The sequence below is a fragment of the Carassius auratus genome, chromosome 41 (assembly GCF_003368295.1).
Source record: "Carassius auratus strain Wakin chromosome 41, ASM336829v1, whole genome shotgun sequence".
NCBI classification, from domain to species: Eukaryota; Metazoa; Chordata; class Actinopteri; order Cypriniformes; family Cyprinidae; genus Carassius; species Carassius auratus.
The window spans coordinates 2,347,007-2,370,598 of NC_039283.1; the positions used below are offsets into that span (position 1 = coordinate 2,347,007).

A 23,592-nucleotide genomic window follows, 5' to 3' on the forward strand; every position below is an offset into this window, starting at 1 on the left:
CATTGACTTCAATATAAACACCACACTAACCCAAACACGGCATCTGCTGGTGACTCTGCTCAGTAATGCTCATTACTATTTATATTAGCCATTTATTTCCTAACATATACTCCAGGTCCAACATCTCTGGAGCTTTTGGCGACATACAATTTTTCCTTTTCCCGAACGGATATGTGTCTCGGCGAGATTTAGAATCAGCAATTGCGCAAAAACAAACACACAATGACCCACAAATCACCATGTCCAAGTGCGACCATACCAAGCCAGAGGTTTATGTGGGAGAAGATTGTGATGCTGTGTGTGTCTATTTCTGAGAAAGGTGCAGGTCCAGCTGCGGGTGTTTGTTTGTCTTTGGTCTGTGTGACCCGGGACACTGACAGACGGCTGAAGCTGGTGGACGCCCGTGTGCTGCGGCCATGAGAGATATATGCTTCTGTGAACACTTCTGTGTCCCTCCTGGCAGCTGGGTTCAGACTAGCGCATGTGTTGGTCAACGCCCATTGCCTGTCATGTCTTGGTTTCCGTCCAGTGTAGCCAAGGTGTGAGTGTGTATTATTTTTTCCTCATTGCTCATGACATTTACAGTCTCTGTGAATTGCTGCCGTTTTATGATGCCATTGTTCAGTTTTCTGTGAACCTGGGAAGTGGGAAGTGACTGTTGTTGACTGATGCATATTGACAATTGAACACACAGAATAGTGTACAGTATATCCAACTGCAGCAGTTTTGGCCTTATATTTCAAACTGTCAGAAGTGCACAATAGATCCTACTAAAAATACCGTTTCTATCACAAAACAACCAGTAAGAGTAAAAGACTGGTGTTTTGAAAGGCTTTTCACTATTGATTCGATTCGATTAGATTATGTAACTTACTTAACATTTTAAATGTATATATCTTTATTAAGAAGCTAAATTATCATTGAAAAGAAAATATTTCACTGTAGTAATATTGCAGTAATTTTAAATATCAGGTAGTTCATTATATTTATATTTTATTTTATGATATTATATTTATACATTAGTTTTCTGTCAAAAAAAGGCAGCCACACACACATTCATTTAAATTTAGCTTTTTTTTAAAATATATTTTTATACATATTTTATATACAGTATAGCTAAATATTTCATATTTTATGTGTTTATAATATATATATATATATATATATATATATATATATATATATATATATATATATAAATTATTAAATTATATTATATTATAAATATATTATACAGTACATACAAATAATTGTATATGAATGAATTTTTGTCTATTCAGCTATATATATATATATATATATATATATATATATATATATATATATGTGTGTGTGTGTGTGTGTGTGTGTGTGTGTGTGTGTGTGTGTGTGTGTGTGTGTGTGTGTGTATTATTGTTTTTTTATACATTCACATGTTGTTACTCATTTTTAAAATCAAAATCAAATACATTTGGCTAAAAAAATTGACTACGTATACAAAGTGCAGTTTACTTTAGATGAAGGTTTAATTTCCAGATGAACATTTGTGGAGGATGATAGTGGAGAACATAAAAAATTACCTTATTGATTTTAGTCGTAATAAATGGCTTAAAGGGAGATGTAATTTGCTCTTAAACGCTCATATGTGCGCCTTCTATCTTTTTTGTGGGCTTGATAATTAATACTAATCACCTCATTTGTCAGTACCACTAATTTCATAATAGCCTTCAGAAGAATTGCTCTGTTATTTTGGATAATTAATTAACGTCTGATTTTCTATTCATTACGCATGTCGATATTTGGAGCAAAACAGGCATAGCTCTTTTACTCAGACTGTTTCGTACAAGCCAATGTGTGCATAACAAAAATGAGACACCCCGTTTTTCATCCTCCCATATAAACAGGACGGCCAGATAAATGAGTGCGGTGAATTCATACACAGGGAAATAGCCTGTGTTCCGGGAACAACTATAATCTGTTTCTCTTTATCATTCGTCCAGAATGACACCGTTTAGCATCGCTCCCCGTTCAGAAGGACTTCAGGACTCAGAATTCCAGGGCAGGCGATCCGCCTTCGGATAGCAAAACTAAATAAAGATGTTTAGTGACAGGCTAATGAACAAATGGGCCCTCTTGATTTAACCTTGATGAATGGTCCGGCCAGGTGTTTTCAATATCGACAATAAGCACTGCAAGCCACAGGCCCACTGATACTGGTATAATGCATTATTAGACCATTAGAGGCTGGGGATGGGAGACCACTTACGCGCTGCTCTATCAATAATGCTGTGTCCCAGTCTGCATTTAGGCCCGGGGAATTAGTCATACTGATATTCTATTTAATAAAAAATCACGAGAAGACGCATAAAGAATCTCATTACATTTTAACAGGGTTACAGTAACCCTGGAGGACCGCGGGTTTAATTTTCATAAGAGCATCCATTCTTCAATTATGTCAAGCAGAGAAAATGTAAATGGCAAATGGAATGCTAACAATATCTCTACAAGCGCATTGGCAGATAGAAACCCAGGGTTCGGATGGAGAGGGACAGTGCCGTGCACATGTGTGTGTACGTGTTTACGTGAACGTATTTCAGAGAGAGGCCAGAGAAGTGCAGTATGTTTTTGTTGCTTGCATCAGAATACACTTTTAGAGGTGTTTTTTGTTCAGTTACAGATTGGACATGAAAAGAATAGCATGCAAGAAATGTGACAGTTTGGTAATGCTATCAGGTTTAGTTGTTTCATATGCCAGCGGGGGTGTAAGGGAGAGGTGTCAGTCCCTCAATTCGATGCCAGCCGCCCCCAGTGACAGCGTTTACCCCTGAAGTGTCAGTAGCAGTATTGGCATGTGGCTATCAGCGCCCGGTGCTGTGGGGCCTCTGCAATAATAAAGTGCTAATTGAAAGGCGCTCTCAGAGCAGGCCTGTTAGCGGGGAGCCAAGCTGCTGAAAGATTACTGCAGCACGCCGCCTCGCTTAAGTGCTGAAAGAGGCTATTACGCCTCTGCTCTCTACCTGTGAGGGAACCTGTGCTCTCACTTTCTCACTTTTTTAGAGGGGACCAACAAGTGAGCCTAGTGTCAGGATGGAATCTGGGAGTAATGTGGCAACATTTTCATGCAAAGATTTATGCTGAGACTCAACACATGGTAACACTAATAGCATGCATAAGTATAAACACATAATTATAGTAAGTTTTGAGATTTCTAATGATTTGAATCTTACAGGTTTATATGAAGCCATTCATATGTAAGAGTAATATTCACCCCCAAATCAGATGCCTTTACTTTTGATTAAAAATATAATTGATTTTCATAAATTCTTCTTTTAATTTTTTTGTAACCTCTTTTTTATTATTAGGGGAAAACATTGTTTTAATTAATTAATGACAATTAATGTTTTTATATTTGTGATCATTTCATGGCAATTAAGCAAGTTTATTTTTCAATAAAATTATCCTACTGAAATTACAGATTTTTTTTTAAAATGATCATATTATCTTAAAATGTATAGAATATTTATATTAGTGTTTTGATATATTGCCTTGTTTTTGTTTGTTTTTTTGCAATGAAGCTGCTAAGTTAAAGAATATAATTTCATTTTTTATATTAGTTCATGTATATGATATTTTAGTTTTTTTTGTGTTTAATATGTTGACTTTATGCAGGTAAAAAAAAGATTTAATGTTATCATTATATTATTTTAAAATCATTATTTATAATTCTAATACTAACAAAAACAAACAAGAAAAGAATTAAATTTGTTTAATTGTTATGAATATATATTCAGATATATCTTCTAGCCACCTCAAGTCAAGCTCAAAGCCCCTGTCACCCGCCCCGTCTGGGCCTCCACATGTGCCTGCGCCTTTAGAAAGCTGTAAAACAAGGGACCGTGTGCCGTCCAGCCATGCAGAAAACTCACAATCTTTTAATACACACTGAGAAAGTACAGATTAAAACATTTGGGTGTTGACAAGTCACAGGGAGTCTCTTCTGTAAAGCATTCCGATGGGGTTCAAGATCAGGTCCTCCACTTTAATGAAAGTAATTGGCTTTCCACATTTCTATCTATAGATGATCAGGTATACCTCTGAGTAAGAGGCTTAAAACAAATATATATTTTGCATAATTAGCTGCTATGGGCAGCAGGACACCGTTGGCTGGATCGTATGTCAGACAAATGATAGATTTCAAATTGAAATCCTCTCTCAACCTATCGCGTCTGCGCCACCCAACTACTTAACAGTTTGTTCTCTGTGCTTGTTCTCTTTATTAACTAAAGAGGAGCAGCTGCGACTTTGTAGAAAACCTTCTGTGTATTGTGTTGGGTTTGAATGAAAAGACATCTTGTAGGAGTAATTGCATTACAGACCCAGTGTGTCTCAGCTGTGGTGCCATATGTGTTTCTATGCGTGTAGGGGAGGAGGTTGTGTGCTATTCCAGCAAATAATATTGTCGTAGACTGCTGACAGAAATATCTTTGCTTTTGCGGCATCAGGCCCAATGTTAATATCTCGTGGTAAATTATGTTGGGTTTTAACTGCTCTCTCCCAGTAATTACGGTCTCTCGCAAAGCCTGTTGCAGTTCATTTCTCTTTATGCTCACACCCACTGACGGCTTGTGGCATAAGCCCATCACATGACAGCATGTTCTGCACATCGGTCTAATCGTATGGAAGAGATGATCACAGGGCAGGAAATCACTGAACGGGGCCAAAGGAAACAATCTTTCTGCACTGGACTAAGCCAATCATGTCCTCTCCAACTTCCAACCACATCTTACAAAGAGCTTTTGATACAACTCTGATTAAATGTTCAACTGAAAGCGGCCAGCATTTATCTCCAAAATATCTTTATTTATCAGAATTTTTTATGTAAGTGCCACAGATTGTTGTGAACGCAATAAAATTTAGTTTAAGTTAATGGGCTATAGTTCACCAAAAAATGAAAATTCAGTTATCATTTATTCTCTCTTATGTCATTCGAAACATTAGGTATGTTGTTTGTGTGTGTGTGTGTGTGTGTGTGTGTGTAATTATAATGATACAGTGTAATTTCTTTGGTCATCAGAGTCATTAGTGGTGAAAAAAAATAGTATAAAATAAATAGTAATTTAAGTTTCACTGAAAAATAATTTTCAAAATAATTTCCCCCAAATGTCAATCCAAAATAACACTGATAAATAAATTAAATATATAGAGAGATTATGTAATGCAGTTAAAGATTATTTCATTTATTGCCTTAATGTAGATTTAAAATATATATTTTTTAATAAGTTAAGAATTTGAAAAAAAAAACTATATTATGGTAGTAAGAATCACGTTTAAATAGTAGAAATAACACACACAAAAAAAACTCATAAATGATCATTTAAGTTTCACACAAAAATAATTTTCAAAATCATTTATTCCCTCGTATGCCCAAAACAACACTGATGCCTAAAAAACTAAATAGATAGTATAGTAAACATTAGGAATACCTGAAAAATATATCTAATACAGATAAAAAATATTTAATAATTGTAGTTTTTAAATGGTTTTATTTTTAATTTTCAAAATAATTAATAGGACTAAAAAAAAAAAGATAATTTGGACATTGTATAGAGAAAAATGAAAAAAAAATTATGATCTTATTTTTTAAATAAAGAATTACAACTCTATGGTATTGAGAATCATTTTTTACAAAATATAGGACTAACACACACACACACACACACACAAAAATATTAAAAAAAAATATATATTTTTTTTTGGTGATCCGTAGAAATCAACATATGAATGGTTTATTTATTTATTTAGAATGCATACAAAGAAACGATAGATGGAGCTCTTGTAGAATTTGGACAAAAAATACACACACCATATACTATTAAAATAAACAAAAACAAAAAGTCTATCACCTCAAAGAGACACAATTTGAAAGTTATCTTTGCATTTGTGTGTTTTAGCTAAACATTTATGATGATTTGAGGTACTAGAAATCACCATAAGAACAAGCTGCTTTTCCTTTTTCACAGAAAAGCCCATAATAGTCATGATGTGTATCTTGGGGATAAAGAAGAGGCTGACATAACATGTGTGTGATCACCTTGGAGAGGCAGCAGGTGACTGTAGATAGTGAGAGGAGAGAGCAGCTGTATCTGGATTAAAGCAAGGTCTGCAGACTTTACACATCACTCTGAGCAGGTGTGTCTGTACAGACAAGAACAGAGAGAAACCTTAAAGGAATAGCTCACACAAAAATCATCATTCTGTCATTATTTATTCACAAAGGGTCACTTTTGAAGATCATAGTTTAATAATCAAATGAATGATTGATAAAGCATGTCGTAAAGGGAATTAGGAGCAGACACACGTTTCTTGTGCTTTGCTCAGACAGCTGATAAACTCTCAGTGTGATTGATGTTCTGTTCTCTCAGATAAATGGCATCTGTGCAACCCAGGAGGGCTCTAATTGAATTGGTTTCCAGAGAATACTAATGGGGCGTAATGTTGAGATAACTGAAGCCCTAAGAATAAGTGATCATTGACAGCATGTGTTTCTTGCCAGTAATAAACATGTCACACAGACGGCCAGTCAGTAGCTGCAACGCAATTACATCACTGCACCACAAACACACACACGCACACACACACACAAACACACACACACAGAGAGAGAGAGAGATACACAGCACTCCAAACACATCTCACACAGAATAGCACAACTATTTGTTATCACTAAAAGTGTGCAAAAATAGTTTGGGGTCAGTAAGATTTTTTTTTTCTTGGCAGCATTTAAGTAATAAAACTAAAATTGTGAAATATTACTGGAAATGCAGATGCTCAAGAAATATTTTCTGACTTCTTCATCAGTGCTGCTTAATATATATATATATATATATATATATATATATATATATATATATATATATATATATATATATATATATATATATATATATATATATATATATATATATATATATATATATATACACACACACACATATACATACATACATACATACATATATGTATATGAATTGACTTTTATGTTTTATAATTAGATTTATTAATTTATTGCTTTAATGTTCATTTTAGTTAAAGTTTTAGTAATTCTGTTATTGTAATTAGTTTTTTTTAAATATATGGCTATATAGTTTTATTCATTTGTATTTCCATTTTAGTTATTTTAGTACATCAAATAAATTAAATGAGATATTGCTCTATATATATATATATATATATATATATATATATATATATATATATATATATATATATATATATATATATATATATATACATATTTTCAAACATATTTTGGTAACATTTATTTTGTATTGTTTCATAGTTATCTCATAGTTTTAATTACTTGAATTTGATTTTACTCATGCATAAACTCTTTTGACACTCACATTCATACTTATAAACTTGGCTCAGCAAGTGAGAGAAAGTGAGCCAGTTTTCACTGTCCCATGATTACACTGGCATGTCTTTAGCCCGTCTGGGAAATATTTTTGCAGAGTTTTGGGGAACCTTCAGGGCACAAAAAACCCTTTACATAAACACTGATCCCTGATTCACTCTTCAGCAGGCCATTCGTACATGTGGTCAGTGGGTGGCTTTGCTGAATCTCCTTTTGATAATGGTACATTTTATCATCAGATCGAACTCAAATGTGATGTCATCACCTCTTTAGGGCATTTTTGCAGCACAGATTAGACATATGCAGATTAAAATAACATTTTAAATAATATTAAATGAGAAATATTTTTTATGTTATACATTAAAAATAATATTATTATACTATGCTTTGTCATGTACTTAATTATGCATCAATTTTCAATCTATGTGCGTAACTCAAACCACACAAAAATGTGAATAAAAAGCTTCCTATTCAACCTGCCTTCCAAATGATGATGCAGCTGCATCTGCTTGTTGGCTTTCATGATGGGCCAAGTGTACTGGCGACCCCAGCGGCTGGACCGGAGAGGTGTCATCAGCTAACAGCAGAACCCATGCTCTCACCCTCCAAACGGGCCAGATCTCAGCTATGTTTGGTGAAAAAACAAATTCCCTCAGTGTGGCCACAAGCTGTGCTAACAACCATGGACATTTCAGTGGCACCCATAACCATAACTTTCAAGATGGGCACAGAGTCTCGTTATTGTGTTTAAGTTATGTCTAGTGCCAATGATTCACTCAGAGGCCATGAAGGGCCATGGTGAAGATCAGTACAGCAGTGGAAAGCAATTCATCACATGGCACCCAAGACCATCACTGTCAAGTCAAGTCAAAGAGATTAAGTAAATTGTAATACAGTATAAAAGGTTAAAAAAGCACTTTATTAATGTAAATCTATGATATAATCCACAATCTAAAATAAAGTACTTTTCAAATAAATGAATTATTATATAATTCATTTATTTGTATATATATATATATATATATATATATATATATATATATATATACACACACACACACACACACACAAAGATATATATATATATAATCTATTGTTTGACTTTAATTAGATAATCTATCATTTTTAATAATCTAGAATTATCTTTTATAAAGTTATTTATATTTTAATAATAATCTTTTATAACTAATATAATTACTTTTTATTACATATTGATAATACATGTGATGTTATATAAATAAAAACAGATATTCTGTATTAGATCATCTATAACAAGCTATTTTTTCTTCTTCTAAGGAAACAAGTCAAACTGTGAGTAAGACATTGCATTTGTCAGGTTCTCATGCATGCTTTCCAGTGAAAGTAAGCATCTTTCTGATCCCAAGGCCTACAAGTAAAAAAAGACAGTGAAAACAAACGGTTCCTCCTTCAGATGCCCTGTTGAGATGTCTGCTCTGGCGGTCTGGAGATGAAGAGAAACCTCACAAGCCTAATTCTCAGCATGTTCCAGACTAAACAGATTCCTGTTGCTTTAGTTCCTTCAGCTTCACTTAAAGAGCTCTATCCAACTTATTGTGGTACCATCAAATATTTCATAGTAAACACACACCACTTATTATAGGAGCATCAATTTTTCACAAAAAGTATTTTTAAGACACTTTTTTGAAATAAATCTTGAACAAAATGGCACCTGAAACCAGTGTTTCTATACATTTTCTCAGATCTTCTGAGATCTAAATGTACTTTTGTAAGCTATTTTAAAATTATAATAACTGGACCCAAAATCATTTTAATGACTCTAAATCTTTTTTCTTTTTATTATTAATTTTAAAACCAACAAACTAATTATGCGAAATAAACTGCTATTTTCTTCCACATAAATGTTTTGTTATGTTATGCAACATTTATACATTCTTAAGTGTGCAACTTCTAATTGTCCCAAAACTTTTTGTCGCAACTGTAGATTTTGTTTTCAAAAATAAATAAATAATTTACATATAGTGAACACGTGCATCTTAAAGTAAATTACAATTATTTGAGTCATTCCTCTTTTTAATTTATTATTCATTTAAACAACTAATCGTGAAGAGACACTTAGAACCGCTTAAATATTATAAATATGATTGAATATGCATTGAAATCAACAAGTTAACCATAAAAGCCTATTATATCAATTATAGCCCGCTTTCAAAGCTCGTCTGGCTCACAGCTGAACTTGCTGTATCACAGCGACATCTAGCGGTTGTTTTATCTGAACGCATGGCCTCGTGTCCATTCTCCAACGGATTACTGAGCCAGTTCTTTAATGAATGAGTGAATGAATTCGATATAGCATTACTTACTATTTCTTCAATATCTTTTGGTTAATGTATATATTTTTGTCTTCGTTTTTCAAATGACATTTTTATACAATTGGGCCTGTAGTTCAAGAAATAATTAATTACGGGGAAGTCATGGCCTAATGGTTAGAGGGTTGGATTGTGGGTGGGGGTAGTGCATGAACAGCTCTCTCTCCACCTTCAATACCACGACTTAGGTGCCCTTGAGCAAGGCATCGAACCCCCAACTGCTCCCCGGGTGCCGCAGCATAAATGGCTGCCCACTGCTCCAGGTGTGTGCTTAACAGTGTGTGTGTGTGTTCACTGCTCTGTGTGTGTGCATTTCGGATGGGTTAAATGCAGAGCACAAATTCTGAGTATGGGTCACCATACTTGGCTGAATGTCACTTCACTTTCACTTTTTTCACTTTTTAATAGCAGTTTGAAGATATTGTTCCTTCAGATTTTAAACATGCTGTTGTTCAACCTCTGATTAAAAAAATACAGATAAAAATCCAACCTGGACGCTTTTGTTCTCTGTAATTATAAACCAATCTCAAAACTCCTCTTTCTTTTTTAATACTAGAGAAAGGTGTCTGTGTAGGCTACAGTTGTAGTCTTTCTTAGACATGCACAGATTTTTAGAAAGCTCTTCATGGCACAGAAATGGCACTTTTAAAGGTTTTCAATGACCTTTTATTGGTCACTGAATCAGGAGATTAAGCCATTCTTATGATATTAGATCTGAACTTTGCATTTGACACCAATGATCATAATATCCTATTTTCCCGGTTGGAACATGTTGTCAGTATTAAGGGTACTGCTCTGGAGTGGTTCAGCTCTTGACAGGACTTTTTCTGTACACCTTGGTGACTTTGTTTCCTCATCAGTAGGCTACCCCTTCCATTTGGAGTCCCTCAACTTGAGGGAAACTAAATGTTCTGAGAATGGATCCTAATGGGAGCATATACATGGAAAACAGCATTGGGCCAAGAATAGAGCCTTGAGGTCCTTTCATTGTTATGCAAATGACAAACAAATGTATTTGCCATTGAAACGGGAAACATGCCAGTCTTTTAAAGGGCCCATTTTTCGTGCTGTTTTGAAGCTTTGATTGTGTTTACAGTGTGCAATATAACATGTGTTCATGTTTCGCTTGTAAAAAAACGAACAGTATTTTTCACACAATTGACCTATCTGTATACCGCTGTTTTCACTGTCTTAAAAACGGCTGATGACTTCCTTGCTCTATAAAGTCCCTTCTTCAGAAATACGTAATGAGTTCTGATTGTGCCAGCGGTTCCTGTGTTGTGATCCAGGTAACGCGATTGAACTAGTTTTGAGAAGCAAGAGAGTAGGATTTGTTTTGAAAACCTGGCAATCCTGATCTGAACCATAGACAGTATGTACTTATAATCACAGGAGAGTTTTTACTGACGATATGCGCATGAAAATCGCATTCGATTTTTTTGCACAGCCCTAACATCTAGTTAACAAAGCTAAACAGGGATGGTAGGATGTAATCCAAATGGGTCGTTTTTTGTAGGCGAATTCTGTTAAATAAAATATCTCGCATGGCATTGAACTTTGAGCTTTAGAATATTACAGATATTATTTATACTCTAACAACAACATTATACACTAACTAAAGTTTAAAACATGGGATCACGAAGAACGGGACCTTTGAAACTTCTGTTTGCCTGCCTCAGAGACATTAAATATTGTTTTTTATATTCTAATGAGACCAAGACTGAACTGATATTTGGTCCAAACTACTAATAAGGCCTCTAACATTGATCTGGGCCCTTTGCTTCCCCATGTTAAATCCACTGTTAAAAATCTGGGTATAATAATGGACATGGATTTTAAACTTGACAAACAGATAAATTCTGTAGTAAAGTCAAATCATAAAGTTTTATCAGTTAAGGCTTTTATCTAAGATTAAGGCTTTGTTAAATGTTTTTATTTCATTTCGTTTAGACTATTGTAATGCCTTCTATGTTGGTTTCAACTCTCACACATTGCAGTTAGTGCAGAATGCTGTAGCTCTACTTTTAACTCAAACACATAAACGGGAACATATTTCCCCCATATTGTCTTCCTTGGCTTCCACTCTGTTTAACAATGGGTTTTAAAGTTTTAGTGGTCTTATACAACTGTACGTTTCATCCAGGTCTTTGATGTCTGCTGACTTGCTGGCTGTCCCAAGCACAGGGGAGATTGTGCATTTGCAGTAGCTGCCCCTAAACTCTGGAATTCATTACCACTGTCAATTCCCAATGAATAATATAGACTACCAGTTTATGTATGTGCAGAGTTACCATGGGTTGTTCGAACACGTTGTCATGTTTACTCGTCGTCAAGCGGACAGTTGAGCGCAGCGTCCAGACGGGGGCGATGGCCGCTTCATTCAACAGATCAGTGGAGTCCCACAGCACTGAAACTGTGCAGAACCACAGATGTGAGGCGCAAGGAAGAGTCAAACAACTGGTTTTATCGCGTATCTACGCTCCTGTCGCTCACCTGAAACAGACAGAAATATGAAAACATGGTAGTTAAAACCAGAAAACCAAATGCCAAGGACCAGAGCAGCGAGAAGGACAGGAGTCAGTCCGTGTCGGGGACCAAAACCAAGCGTGTGAAAGATGGAAAGGGCTTGGCTTTGAGTAAAAACGGACTTTTTGTGGGGTTCATTAGAAACAAATTAGGTTTGAGTTCGTCCGCTTTTGCAAGAGGAATTTCAGTATTGGTCCTCGGTAAGGCTTTTTTTCTTAGCCGCGAACGTTAGCTAACGGTTATTCAGATTAGCATCTAGCATGATCTCAGTGTCAGTTTTGTAGCCTCTCGCGTGTAAACAACAAAGATGTAACGCTATAGAACTAATATTCGGATTTATTCTTAAACTCCAAATTACCAGTTTAAACTTCAAGGTTATTGGGGAATGCTCACATGTTTACTCTAGTTAGCAACCAATCAAATTTCATTCATAAAACTTCAGTTATTAACCAATGATGACCCAACATCAATACATTTATTTGTCTGTAACATATAAACTACCCGCAGTTTTAACACAGATATTAACTGGTTGAAATTACTGACCAGAACTACTGATTTGTTTTAAAGTAGGAAGCTTCTGTCACATCATCTAATAGAGCCTCATTCTGTTTGGTCAGATAAGAGTCCCGTGGCGATCAGTCTTTGGACAGTCACCTAACATTATGTGTTTATTTCCACAGCTCTTATTGTGGGATTTTTACACTGGTAAGTAGCTTTAGATCTTTAAATTCTGAACATAGAGTATTTCCACCTGTTGTGACAAAATAAATACTGTCCTGTGTTTCTCAGGTATCATCTCTCACATATATTTGAAAATGACAGACACTTTTCCCACATGTCGTCCTTGGAAAAGGAGATGGCCTTTCGAACAGAGATGGTTATTGTTGCCTCCTTTTTTATTTACACATTTCCAATATGATTACTATATAATTAACTGTAATATACTATGTTTGTCCAGATAGGTTTGGGTAATTTATTGCTATTGTAATGACAGGGTCTGTATTATCCTGAGTTAGCCCTACAGTGTATATATAGCTCTCCTTCACCTTGCAACTCATTTGGTTAAATGCATAGCTTGAACTTTAATTGACATCTTGCTAAATTAGGTAATTTTCTCAAAGCAGCATTATCCTATTTTGTCTTTTTAGGGACTGTATTACTCATACTTTAAGACCATCATTGAGGCTCCTTCTTTCATGGACGGTCTTTATATGATCATGAACGACCGCCTCACTGAATACCCTCTGGTGATAAACACTCTAAAGAGGTTTAACTTGTACCCTGAGGTGAGATGAGCTCTTTGGCATCTTCTGAATATCAGTGAAATCTTTTTATTCCACAGTATTTGCTTAAAGTCTTGAGCTCTGAAGTTAAAAACCTTTATTGCTCTGTTCTGTACTTGCAGGTGGTTTTGGCCAGCTGGTACAGAGCGTACACCAGCACAATGGATTTCTTTGGGATCCCTACTAAGATGTGTTGGAACATCAACAGAGGGGAGGGTCTAGATCCGGTGGAAAGTTGTGAAGGTGAACACATCTATTTGTTGTTTAATTTTAAAAGCATTTAAAGTACATTGTAAATAACTGTAGAGTCCCCCCACACATGATATTCAGACTCAACTCATTTTAGTTAGATTGTGGACCACAAATGAAGTATGCATGACCTGTTAATTAATTTAATAGTTTTTCTTTATAAAAGTCACCTTTAATTTGTCTTGCTGCCTTAGAAAAATTTCCTTCATTGTTGTTATTAAAGTGCATGCTTTAGAAATAGGTCTTGAACCTTTTTTTTGTTTTTGCACTCGCTGACGTTTTTTTTTACAGCTTTCACTTCTGCTAACACACTCATCATGATGAGGGTTTATTTTTGTAAAGTGTTATTAAGCTGCAGAAAAAAGTGAAAGCAGAAGGTGCTTTTTATTCACCGTGTCACTGACTGCCAAAAGTTCTTAATTTCTTGGATATTTTACTTTGAGTGGCTTTTCCATAGGTTTGGGGGATCCCGCATACTTTTATGTCACATTTGTGTTCCTGTTAAATGGGGCAATGATGAGCCTCTTCTTCATTTATGGAACATATCTGAGGTAAGGCAGCCTAGATGAAACATCTCAGAGTCAGTTAATTGATATGGAAAAAAGTGCATATTTGAGTTTAGTTTTGATTATAAATGAGTTGATCCTGATAGCATGGTTTTAAAAGCTACATCATAACATGTACATACTTTTTTGGCTGTTCTTGTAGTGGCAGTCGACTGGGTGGCACTGTTACAGTTCTGTGTTTCTTCTTTAATCATGGAGAGGTAAAGCAGATTGTTTTCTAAGCATCTCAAGCGAATGTATTTTTTCACTACAGACTTTCTGTCTCTCTTTTGAACCCTTGAATCCCAGAGTACTCGGGTCATGTGGACACCACCTCTGAGAGAGAGCTTCTCCTACCCCTTCCTGGTTCTGCAGATGCTTCTGCTCACTTACATCCTCCGGTAGCTTGCTTTCTTCCCCAAATTTGGTGTAATCATAGCAATTTCACGTTCATATTCAACCTTTCATGTTCATGTTCACCCTTTTTGTTCGTGATTTGAAATCTCACCAGACATATTTAAGCAGTGTTTGTGCTAATGTTCATTCAAAGTTTGATTATTTTGTACAATTAAAATTAATCTTGTTGGATTTTTGATTTTTTTAAGGACAAGGAACCCAAGCAAGAACACCATGATGGCTCTGGGAATCTCCAATATTTTCTTCATGCTGCCATGGCAGTTTGCTCAGTTTGTTCTTCTTACTCAGGCGAGTGGTTTGAAGAAAGCAGCTGAATATTGCATTTTGCTTCTGTAACCTTTCGTCCCTAACATCCATGGATAAGTGTTTGACTAAAATACACTAGTTGTAAAAAGTTTGGGATCAGTAAGATTTGAAAAAAGTTTTTGAAATACACTTTTTTTCATAGTTTGGCTGGTCCTGCGACTTATAGTCAGGTGCGACTTATTTATCAAAAAAAATTTGACATGAACTGAGAGAAATGAACCAAGAGAAATGAACCAATAGAAGCCACGAGAGGGCGCTCTATGCTGCTCAGTGCTCATTTTGGAATAAAAAATTATATATATATATATATATATATATATATATATATATATATATATATATATATATATATATATATTATTCTATTTTATTATTATTATTTTTTTTTAGGATTCTTTTATGAATAGAAAGTAAAAAAAAAACGCTCATTTAAAATCTAAATGTTTTGTTCCATGTTTACTGTTTCTTTTGATCAATTTAATGCATTCTTGCTGAATAAAAGTATTAAATTATTCTTTAAAAACAAAAAAATCTTACTTATCCTAAACTTTTAAACAGTATTGATAGTTTCCTAATAGAAATATAAGACAGTTCACCTCCACCTGAAGAAAACCTACCGTAGATCAGCATAACATGATTGCCTGTCTCAGGAAAATCATGCAATGCACTTTTCAATTTCATCCATAATGAGAAAATTGTTTTGCTGCAAGATAGCAAAGGATGCTATAACAAGAATGTTTGCTTGTTTTACAGGTGGCATCACTTTTTGCTTCATACATCTTGGGATATCTGAGTCCGGCAAAAATGCAGTCCGTCTTAGTGACACACATGGTAATGTAACGTGATCTAGACTTGACTGATGGAGCCACAATATTGCTCATGTTGTCTTTCTGATTCACCGACTGCTCCTCACAGATCTCCCTGGCTGTCTGTTTTCTTCTGATGTTCGGGAACTCGATGCTGCTGACGTCCTTCTACGCCTCTTCACTGATCTCCATCTGGGTGAGTTGGACAGATAAAGGCTCATTTGCTACTTGCTCAGGAAAGCACACCGGGACGTGTAATCGGTTTCTAGGACACCAGAAGCTGATATGATGAATGCTGTCTCGTGTAGAAAATGCTGGCAAAATAGTGCCATAGTCTGGCCAAATAAGTATCCATGAGTAAGTACAAAGTACCTACAAATAGGTGACCTCAAACACAAACATACTGTGAAGAAACATGTCAGTTTTACTGGATGGTCTGCTTTCATTTCAGGGCGTAATTTCACTCAGGGATCGTTTGGTCGGTATATTCAAACCTGGATTCTTCACATGGGTAAGAGCACCAGTATTGACTAATGCCTCAGTAAAATGTGCCTGAACTGACTACCAAAAAACAATTGTGTTCGTGTTAGGTCATGCAGTGTCTTGCATGGGTGGTCTCCACTGTTGTTCTGAAGTTCATGCTCTCAGTGATTTTTGGGGCATCAGATGATGTGAGTAAAATGAGAGCAGTGCTGTTTTCTCTTGCTGTGAACATCAGTTAGCTTTAGCTTCAGGGGTCCGCTGGGCTTTTGACATTTTCATTTTGTTTTGAAATATAGGCCCACATCAGCAGTCTGATCAAATCCAAGTTCACAAGTTACAAAGACTTTGACACAATGATGTACACGTGTGCGGCTGAGTTTGACTTCATCGAAACAGAGGTGGGTAATGTGATCTATTTCCTTGCAATCAGTCATCCGTTTCCCCTTTTTTTCATTGTGCTTGATGTATTTGCAGACTCTCATCCGGTACATCAAAACCATGCTGCTTCCAGTTAACGTGCTGATTGTGGCTTTTATTGCTGGAAGGGTGAGTTGTTTTCACTTCAATAATGGATGATTTCCCTCTCTTAAGTTTTGGTATGCGTGTTCTGCTTTTATCTATTTGCACCGATATTCTATGTTTAAAGTTTTCTGTCAGTTTGGTGTTTATCAGTTGGTTTATAGAGTTTAGCCTTTTCTCATAAGCATAAGGAAATCTACACACTAAAGTTCCCACCATATGCTTCCTCCTTGTTTCCTGAGTACAGACTATCCAGGACATCATTGGGTTCCTCAGAAATGAGAAGACCGAAAAGTCAGATCATAATGAAATGGAGCAGTAAGTATTTTATATATCTTCAGCACTTCACTGGCATGCTTGATTTGAACAGTAAACAGACAATATGTGAAATACAAAAGGAAAAAATATAACTGTGTCTTTTGCAGAAGCCAGATGTTGGCAAAGGGAGTGGTAAGATGCTTTAGTTTTATTATGTATAGCTTTTTGTTTTTGTTGTATATATATATAAGAAAGGAATGTGACCCATGGCACACAAGTTGATATCCAGAGGCTGTATTTATCTTGTGATGTTTGTCTAGCTGGTTTATCACGGTCTGCAGCTGGTGGCGTTTGCAGCGCTGGCTGTGCTCATCATGAGACTGAAGCTCTTCCTCACTCCTCACATGTGCATCATGTCCTGTCTGATCTGCTCCAGACAGGTGACTGACCGTTCACGCTCTGTCACTCACCCATAAATCTCCACAATGCAAGGAAGCTGATTTGAGCAAAAGCTTTTAAATGAAAAATGTGATGTGACTAATGTTTTGATTTCATCTGCAGCTGTTCGGCTGGGTAGGAGAGAAGTTTAAACTCCAGCTGACTGTCGTGGGAATATTGTCCATCATGGCAGTCCAAGGAATCGCCAATCTGCAGAGTCAATGGGACATCATAGGAGAATTCAGTAACTTACCTCAGGAAGAGCTCCTGGAGTGGATCAAGGACAACACAAGGCCTAGTAAGAAACTTTTGCAGTTCATCTGCACAGAATGAAACAATTGAGCAGTGTCTGACTCCTGCATCCATGTAATATTCCCGTAGATGCTGTGTTTGCTGGTGCAATGCCCACCATGGCGAGTGTGAAACTGTCCACAGGAAGAGCCATAGTGAACCACCCGCACTATGAAGATGCAGGATTGAGGTAGACATGATTTAACATACATTTTTCCCTAATTAATATTTAATTCTTATAGTAATGTTCTGCCATTGTAAAGCGTTTGATTTAATTTTGTCCTTATTCAGAGAAAGAACAAAGATGGTGTATGCCATGTACAGCCGAAAGCCAGCTGAGGTAGTGAAGCGAAACTTGATGAAGCTGCAGGTGGACTATTTCATCCTTGAGGACTCGTGGTGCACCAGACGCTCCAAGTAAATGCCGCATACTTTGACTTAATACCAATGTTTGAGCATTTCTTTTATCTCATGTGTGTTTCTTCTTCACCTCCAGGCCCGGTTGCAGCATGCCTGAGATCTGGGACGTGGAGGATGCCCAGAATGCAGGAAAAGTGCCACTTTGCACCATCATGTGGAAGGATTCACGTCCTCACTTCTCCACTATCTTTCACAACAGCATTTACAAAGTCCTACGAGTTCCCAAAACCGTGAGAGATATGAGATAACAGCAATTTTTCCATCACCTTACTGTTTTCCTGTCTTTGATATGGTGTGTGTGTGTGTGTATATACACAGCTTTTTTTTCAGGTCAGATGTGTTTTCTGGAGCCCTGCTATTGCCACTTTGGTGTCCGTTTTGTTTTGATAAGCTGTAAGAGATGTTTCAACCGCAGTGAGAGAGTCAATCAGTATTGAATCAAACCCTTTTCAATTAAAGGAATAGTTCCCCTAAAAATGAAATTTGCCAAAAATTTACTCACCTTCAGCTCATCCAAAATATAGATGAGTTTGTTTCTTCATCAAAACAGATTTGTTCAAACGCACGCTCATTCTGACGGCACCCATTCACTGCAGAGGATCAATTGGTGAGCAAGTGATGTAATGCTAAACTTCTCTGAATCTTTTCTGATGAAGAAACAAACTCCTCTACATCTTGGTTAGCCTAATTTTCAGCAGATTTTCATTTTTAATGTACTATTCCTTTAACCATCTGCTCTCATGCCTGTTGAAATGTCTTTAATGGGATGACTGTGATTCTTGCCATCGATGGTGCTGCTGTTTGACAGTTGTGTATTGGTCTGGAGAATTGTTAACTTAAATCCTGTGCAAAAATGTTTTATTCAATCTCTTTTCAACCTGTGAAGTATTGTAAAACACTTTTCATGTATAGTTTTTAACATTTACTTTTTTTGTGGTCAGATGCCGTTACCAAAGTGACCTACAAAAAAGTTATATATATAGTTTGAGGGAGGATTATGATAGAAATCTGAAAACTCAATTTAATTAGTCAGTGGTTGTAAATAAACTGCTTTTTACTCTATATGTGTGGAAATCATGGTCAGTATTAGAGAATCTTAGAGTATTGTTTTGTTTTTTTTGATCCTTTAAATGTCTTGCTCAGCTGTATTTTAATTTAGATCATGGCGGTGTCTGTACTGAGGTTTACCAATGCTAGCTAGTCTTGTGCTCATTTCCCAAGAGTCAGGAAATAGTAACAGAAAAGTTTTTGTCCCAGGTTCTTATCTGATGTCATGTAATAATAATCCTTTTAAAAACCAAGCTGAAGGTCTGGAATCACTGCCATAGTATTATTAAAGATATCAATTTGTACTGTATTCTGTTGAAATTTAGAACTCGATTTTTCATTTCAACTCAGAACATTTTTTATTGCACCAATTAAATGTTATTTGAATCATTCATTGGATCTTTTCGTTGTTTCTGAGTATAATGTTGAAATTGATGCACAGTGTGTGTTTTCATCCAATGACCACAATGTGGTCAGATTATTTCTCTGATTAAGTTTGTTCCTTTTTTATTTGTATATTGCTAATAAGAGTAAAACAATTTTTATATAGTCCCCATTAATGCTCAGAAAAAAGAAAAAAAAATTTGGGCTAGTTATAGTGTGACTTATCTTATTAACTTATGAGTTCTGCGGTTGCACTTCTGTTTTTTTTGTTTTTGTTTTTTTCGTATATGTGGTTCGAGGCACCGGTGAATGCATGGATAAAAGTAATCTTATCAGAGCATGTTCAAAACAAAACTATAATCAGGAACTTATTTTAAATGTTGCCATTTTTAATGATCTATTGTCGTTTGAAGATTCATGCAACCCGCAGTAGAACTATGGATTATTCAGGAAAAATCCCACACATTAAAAACCAACACAAACGCTTAAGACACATTTCCATTTTTCCTTTAATAGACAACTTCAACATTACAAAAGACAGCTCTCCCCTGTGTGTGTATTTTGTACAAATTCAAAACTAAAATGTCCTACATTTTCTTAAATATTGATTTGGCCAAAAGGGAAACATCGGTCTAAACTGAGCAGATTTCTGTCAAATTACATGTACATTGTGCAGACAGAAGCTCAGAACACCACGGCAGCAATACTTGTTCAAAGTCTTACTTCAAAAGGCTAAAGGAAGGTACTAACTGCATATGACTGAAAATCTGAAGGAGGATATTACATTTTTATTCCCACCCACAGACTCCAGCATTTATTGGTCATTATTTAACAAGCAACTTGCAGCAAGAATGAAAGTGTACAGAATGAACCTACTGATTTACAAATCAAAGAGTGCTTTCACATACAGTATAGCAGTCAGAGGTATTTCATTTTCACTGTAGGATCTATGAAGGGCTGTGAGCAAGCTGGTTTACTACTGCATGTATACCAAAATACAAATGAGCTATACTTGTCAACTCCTAAACCTATGGAAGTTTTCACCACAGACTAAAAAATACAAGGTAGATTCTACCTTTTATCTAACAATTCAGACTTTTCCCCCTTGCAATTCACAATTATTTTTTATTTTTTTTAATTGCAAGAAAAGAAAATCTGAATTACCTTTTTTCTTTTTCTTTTTTATCCATGGTGGAAATAAGCTTTCACGCAGTATAAACCAGTTCAAAAGAAATTCTCTCTCTCTTTATATATATATAATTGACACTTTGCAAAAAGGTCAACATCTGTAGACTGTTAAATGTTTTTGGCATGAACAAAATGGCAATGGCACAACTATTTTGTCCAGTGTAATATTAAAAGACATGTCTCATTAAAATGAAGAGTAAAAAGGAGGACATGTGATTTTTTTTCAAAGTGTGGGGAAAGAGTGCAAAGTTTCCTGAGACTACTCTAGATTAAATAAGTTGTTTTCAGGCCTACAGCCGCGATGGCAAGCCTACCTAAAGTGCACATTAACACCAGTAACAGAAGAGGAAAGAAATGACAGGCCAACAACACTGCAGCAGTCCTTCCTCCATCATACCTCTGCATCGCCTGCTTAACCATTAAATGACCATTAATAAATTAGTTGATTAACACATTGAACAAATCATAAGTACTAACAATACAAAATTCTCTTTTACAACACTAAAAAGAGAATTAATATAAACACTTAAAAATAAACGTCGGGGGAAAACTCTCAATTTACATTACTTAAGGTTGAATTTTCTGAACTAATATTTATTTTCAGAGTGACTGCAAGAATTGATCTCACTTTGTTCTCAATCTGACTGTTATAATATAGAATTTGTACATAAATCAAGTAATCTGTCAGACCGTCAATTGGAATGACATTGTTACAAAGCACAATAATAATAATTTACGTTGTAATTCATATTTAAATGTCCTTCATGTGACATTTTGAAGTGTTCGCTTTGCAAACTCTTTTCCCAGTAGTTTGGAAGGTCTGTCATGCAGCCTAATGTCACCAACTTTGGTCTCAGTGAGACGTTTTCTCATATATGCATTTATATATATATAAAAAAAAAAAAAAGCAGCACCCTGCAACAAACATCATTTTAATGTACTTGGAAAAACATCCAGGGTGATAATCTGAAAACTGTGGTACCATGAGAAATAAGATTTTGGAGTGTAAAACTAATTCTAAAAGACTTCGTCTTCATATCTATCTCAAGAAAAAATAAATAACAAAATGAAATAAAAATATGAAACCTAAGAGTCTTGAGTTCTACATAACATACCCTACAGTATATGCTAGAAATCATGGTGCTTATTCATATTAAAAACTAAAAAGTACAAAATAAAAAGGTTTGTTGGTTTGGTTAAAAATAGAAACTTAGATAAATATACTGGAAGTCATTTCTCAGCCCTCTTTCGGCATCTCTACCTTTGGCTGGACTTAGGCAGGTTGGTAGGGCCAAAGGAACAGAGCAACACTGTTCCAGACTAGAGGATTCTGGAAGGGCCCTGCAAGTGTCCACAGTGAGCTCTTAAAGTCTGTCTATCATAAAGATGTCTCTGTATCCACACATTTATCCCCTTGCTCGTCTTCCACATTGATCTTAATACAAACATCTTCTCTTCTCTGTAAAACAAAAACAGAAGATTAAGGAACATTTATTCGAAGCAGATTCCCAGCAACATTTTTCTAAATGTTAATATCGTCATACTTGTAACACACAATATCACAACCAATGAAGCGCAAACAACATCATTCAAAGGAATATTTAAAAGCAAATCCAGCAAATTTATAAACAATGGATAGAGGCCTGGTCACATGAAGATAATAAATAAAAATAAGCAAACTAATATTTTTTATAAAATGTATTTTTTTATTTATTTAAAATATACTTTTATAAAATAAATAAACAATATTATAATTTTTAGTTTTAAATTGATGTTATTGTTTTCCTTTATGCCAAAAATTTAATATAAACTAATAAACTTTATGAATATAAAATTTTATATATTTAGAATTATATATATATATATATATATATATATAGTTATATATATATATATATATTATACACCACATTTATTCTGACATGAAGAATAGACAAAAGAAATAGTTAATTAGGCATCATATGCAATAAATAAACTATTCATAAACACTGTCCTGTATAAGTAGTTGCACTGAATCAAATTTAACCAATACAGATTAAAATGTAAACTTGGGCAAACAGGCTGATGAAAAATATACCATTGTTCTGTACAGCTATGCAGGAGAAAATCAAGCACGAGGTTAGAGGGTCAATGGCTATACCTGGCACTAGGTTTCAATACTTTGGCACTGTCAGAGCTCATGGCAACAGCTTTCCACACAGCAGTTTTGGGCATCTCATCAGATATGTTAACCATAGAGGGGTCAGTGCTGCAGAAAAGACACATCAGAGCACTTACAGCTGGTCGGCCACACTTTAACACACTCATTTCTCTTCCTGTTCACCAGCACTGTGCTTGATGGCCTTTTGATTTATAAAGCAAGGAAATCACATGAGATGAACCAAGGAAAGCCTTCCCAGCGCAGAACCTGTGTGTTATTTCAGAGGTGAGCATTTAATGTTGTTGTGATGATTCATGAGCAATTTGTCATGTTAGTAATCAAAGCACCTTGATTGCGTCATCTCCACCAGCAGATAGACAAATGTCTACTTGCTCCCTCAACCGTTTGGAATAGTTTTTCTTCAATAAGACCCCTCCAGATAAGATAAAGTAACTATGAAATGAACACTAAGCAGATCTGAGACAAAATGGACCGAACTTCCCAAACAAGAACAACAATCAATCCTCGGACTCTCAAAGATAAATCATATT

At 35.4% G+C, this 23,592-nt stretch overlaps 2 protein-coding genes across 3 annotated transcripts in view; both read left to right on the top strand.

The window, feature by feature from the left end:
* Positions 1-23,592, top strand: part of LOC113059477 (collagen alpha-6(VI) chain-like) — a 1,020,620-nt gene that overhangs the window by 837,200 nt on the left and 159,828 nt on the right.
* LOC113059520 (probable C-mannosyltransferase DPY19L1) lies at positions 12,260-19,721 on the top strand. Of its 2 annotated transcripts, none has more exons than XM_026228055.1 (22): positions 12,260-12,467; positions 12,948-12,972; positions 13,057-13,144; positions 13,416-13,553; positions 13,673-13,793; positions 14,257-14,350; positions 14,508-14,565; positions 14,654-14,745; positions 14,950-15,049; positions 15,821-15,898; positions 15,983-16,069; positions 16,325-16,384; positions 16,464-16,544; positions 16,653-16,754; positions 16,831-16,902; positions 17,123-17,193; positions 17,301-17,325; positions 17,454-17,573; positions 17,695-17,869; positions 17,953-18,052; positions 18,154-18,279; positions 18,359-19,721. In XM_026228055.1, the coding sequence occupies exons 1-22, from the start codon at positions 12,260-12,262 to the stop codon at positions 18,528-18,530; spliced, it is 2,193 nt and encodes a 730-aa protein (XP_026083840.1). In that variant the 3' UTR covers positions 18,531-19,721. The 2 variants fall into 2 exon arrangements, with proteins under 2 accessions (XP_026083840.1, XP_026083841.1); XM_026228056.1 differs by having other exon boundaries at positions 12,337-12,467; positions 12,885-12,972.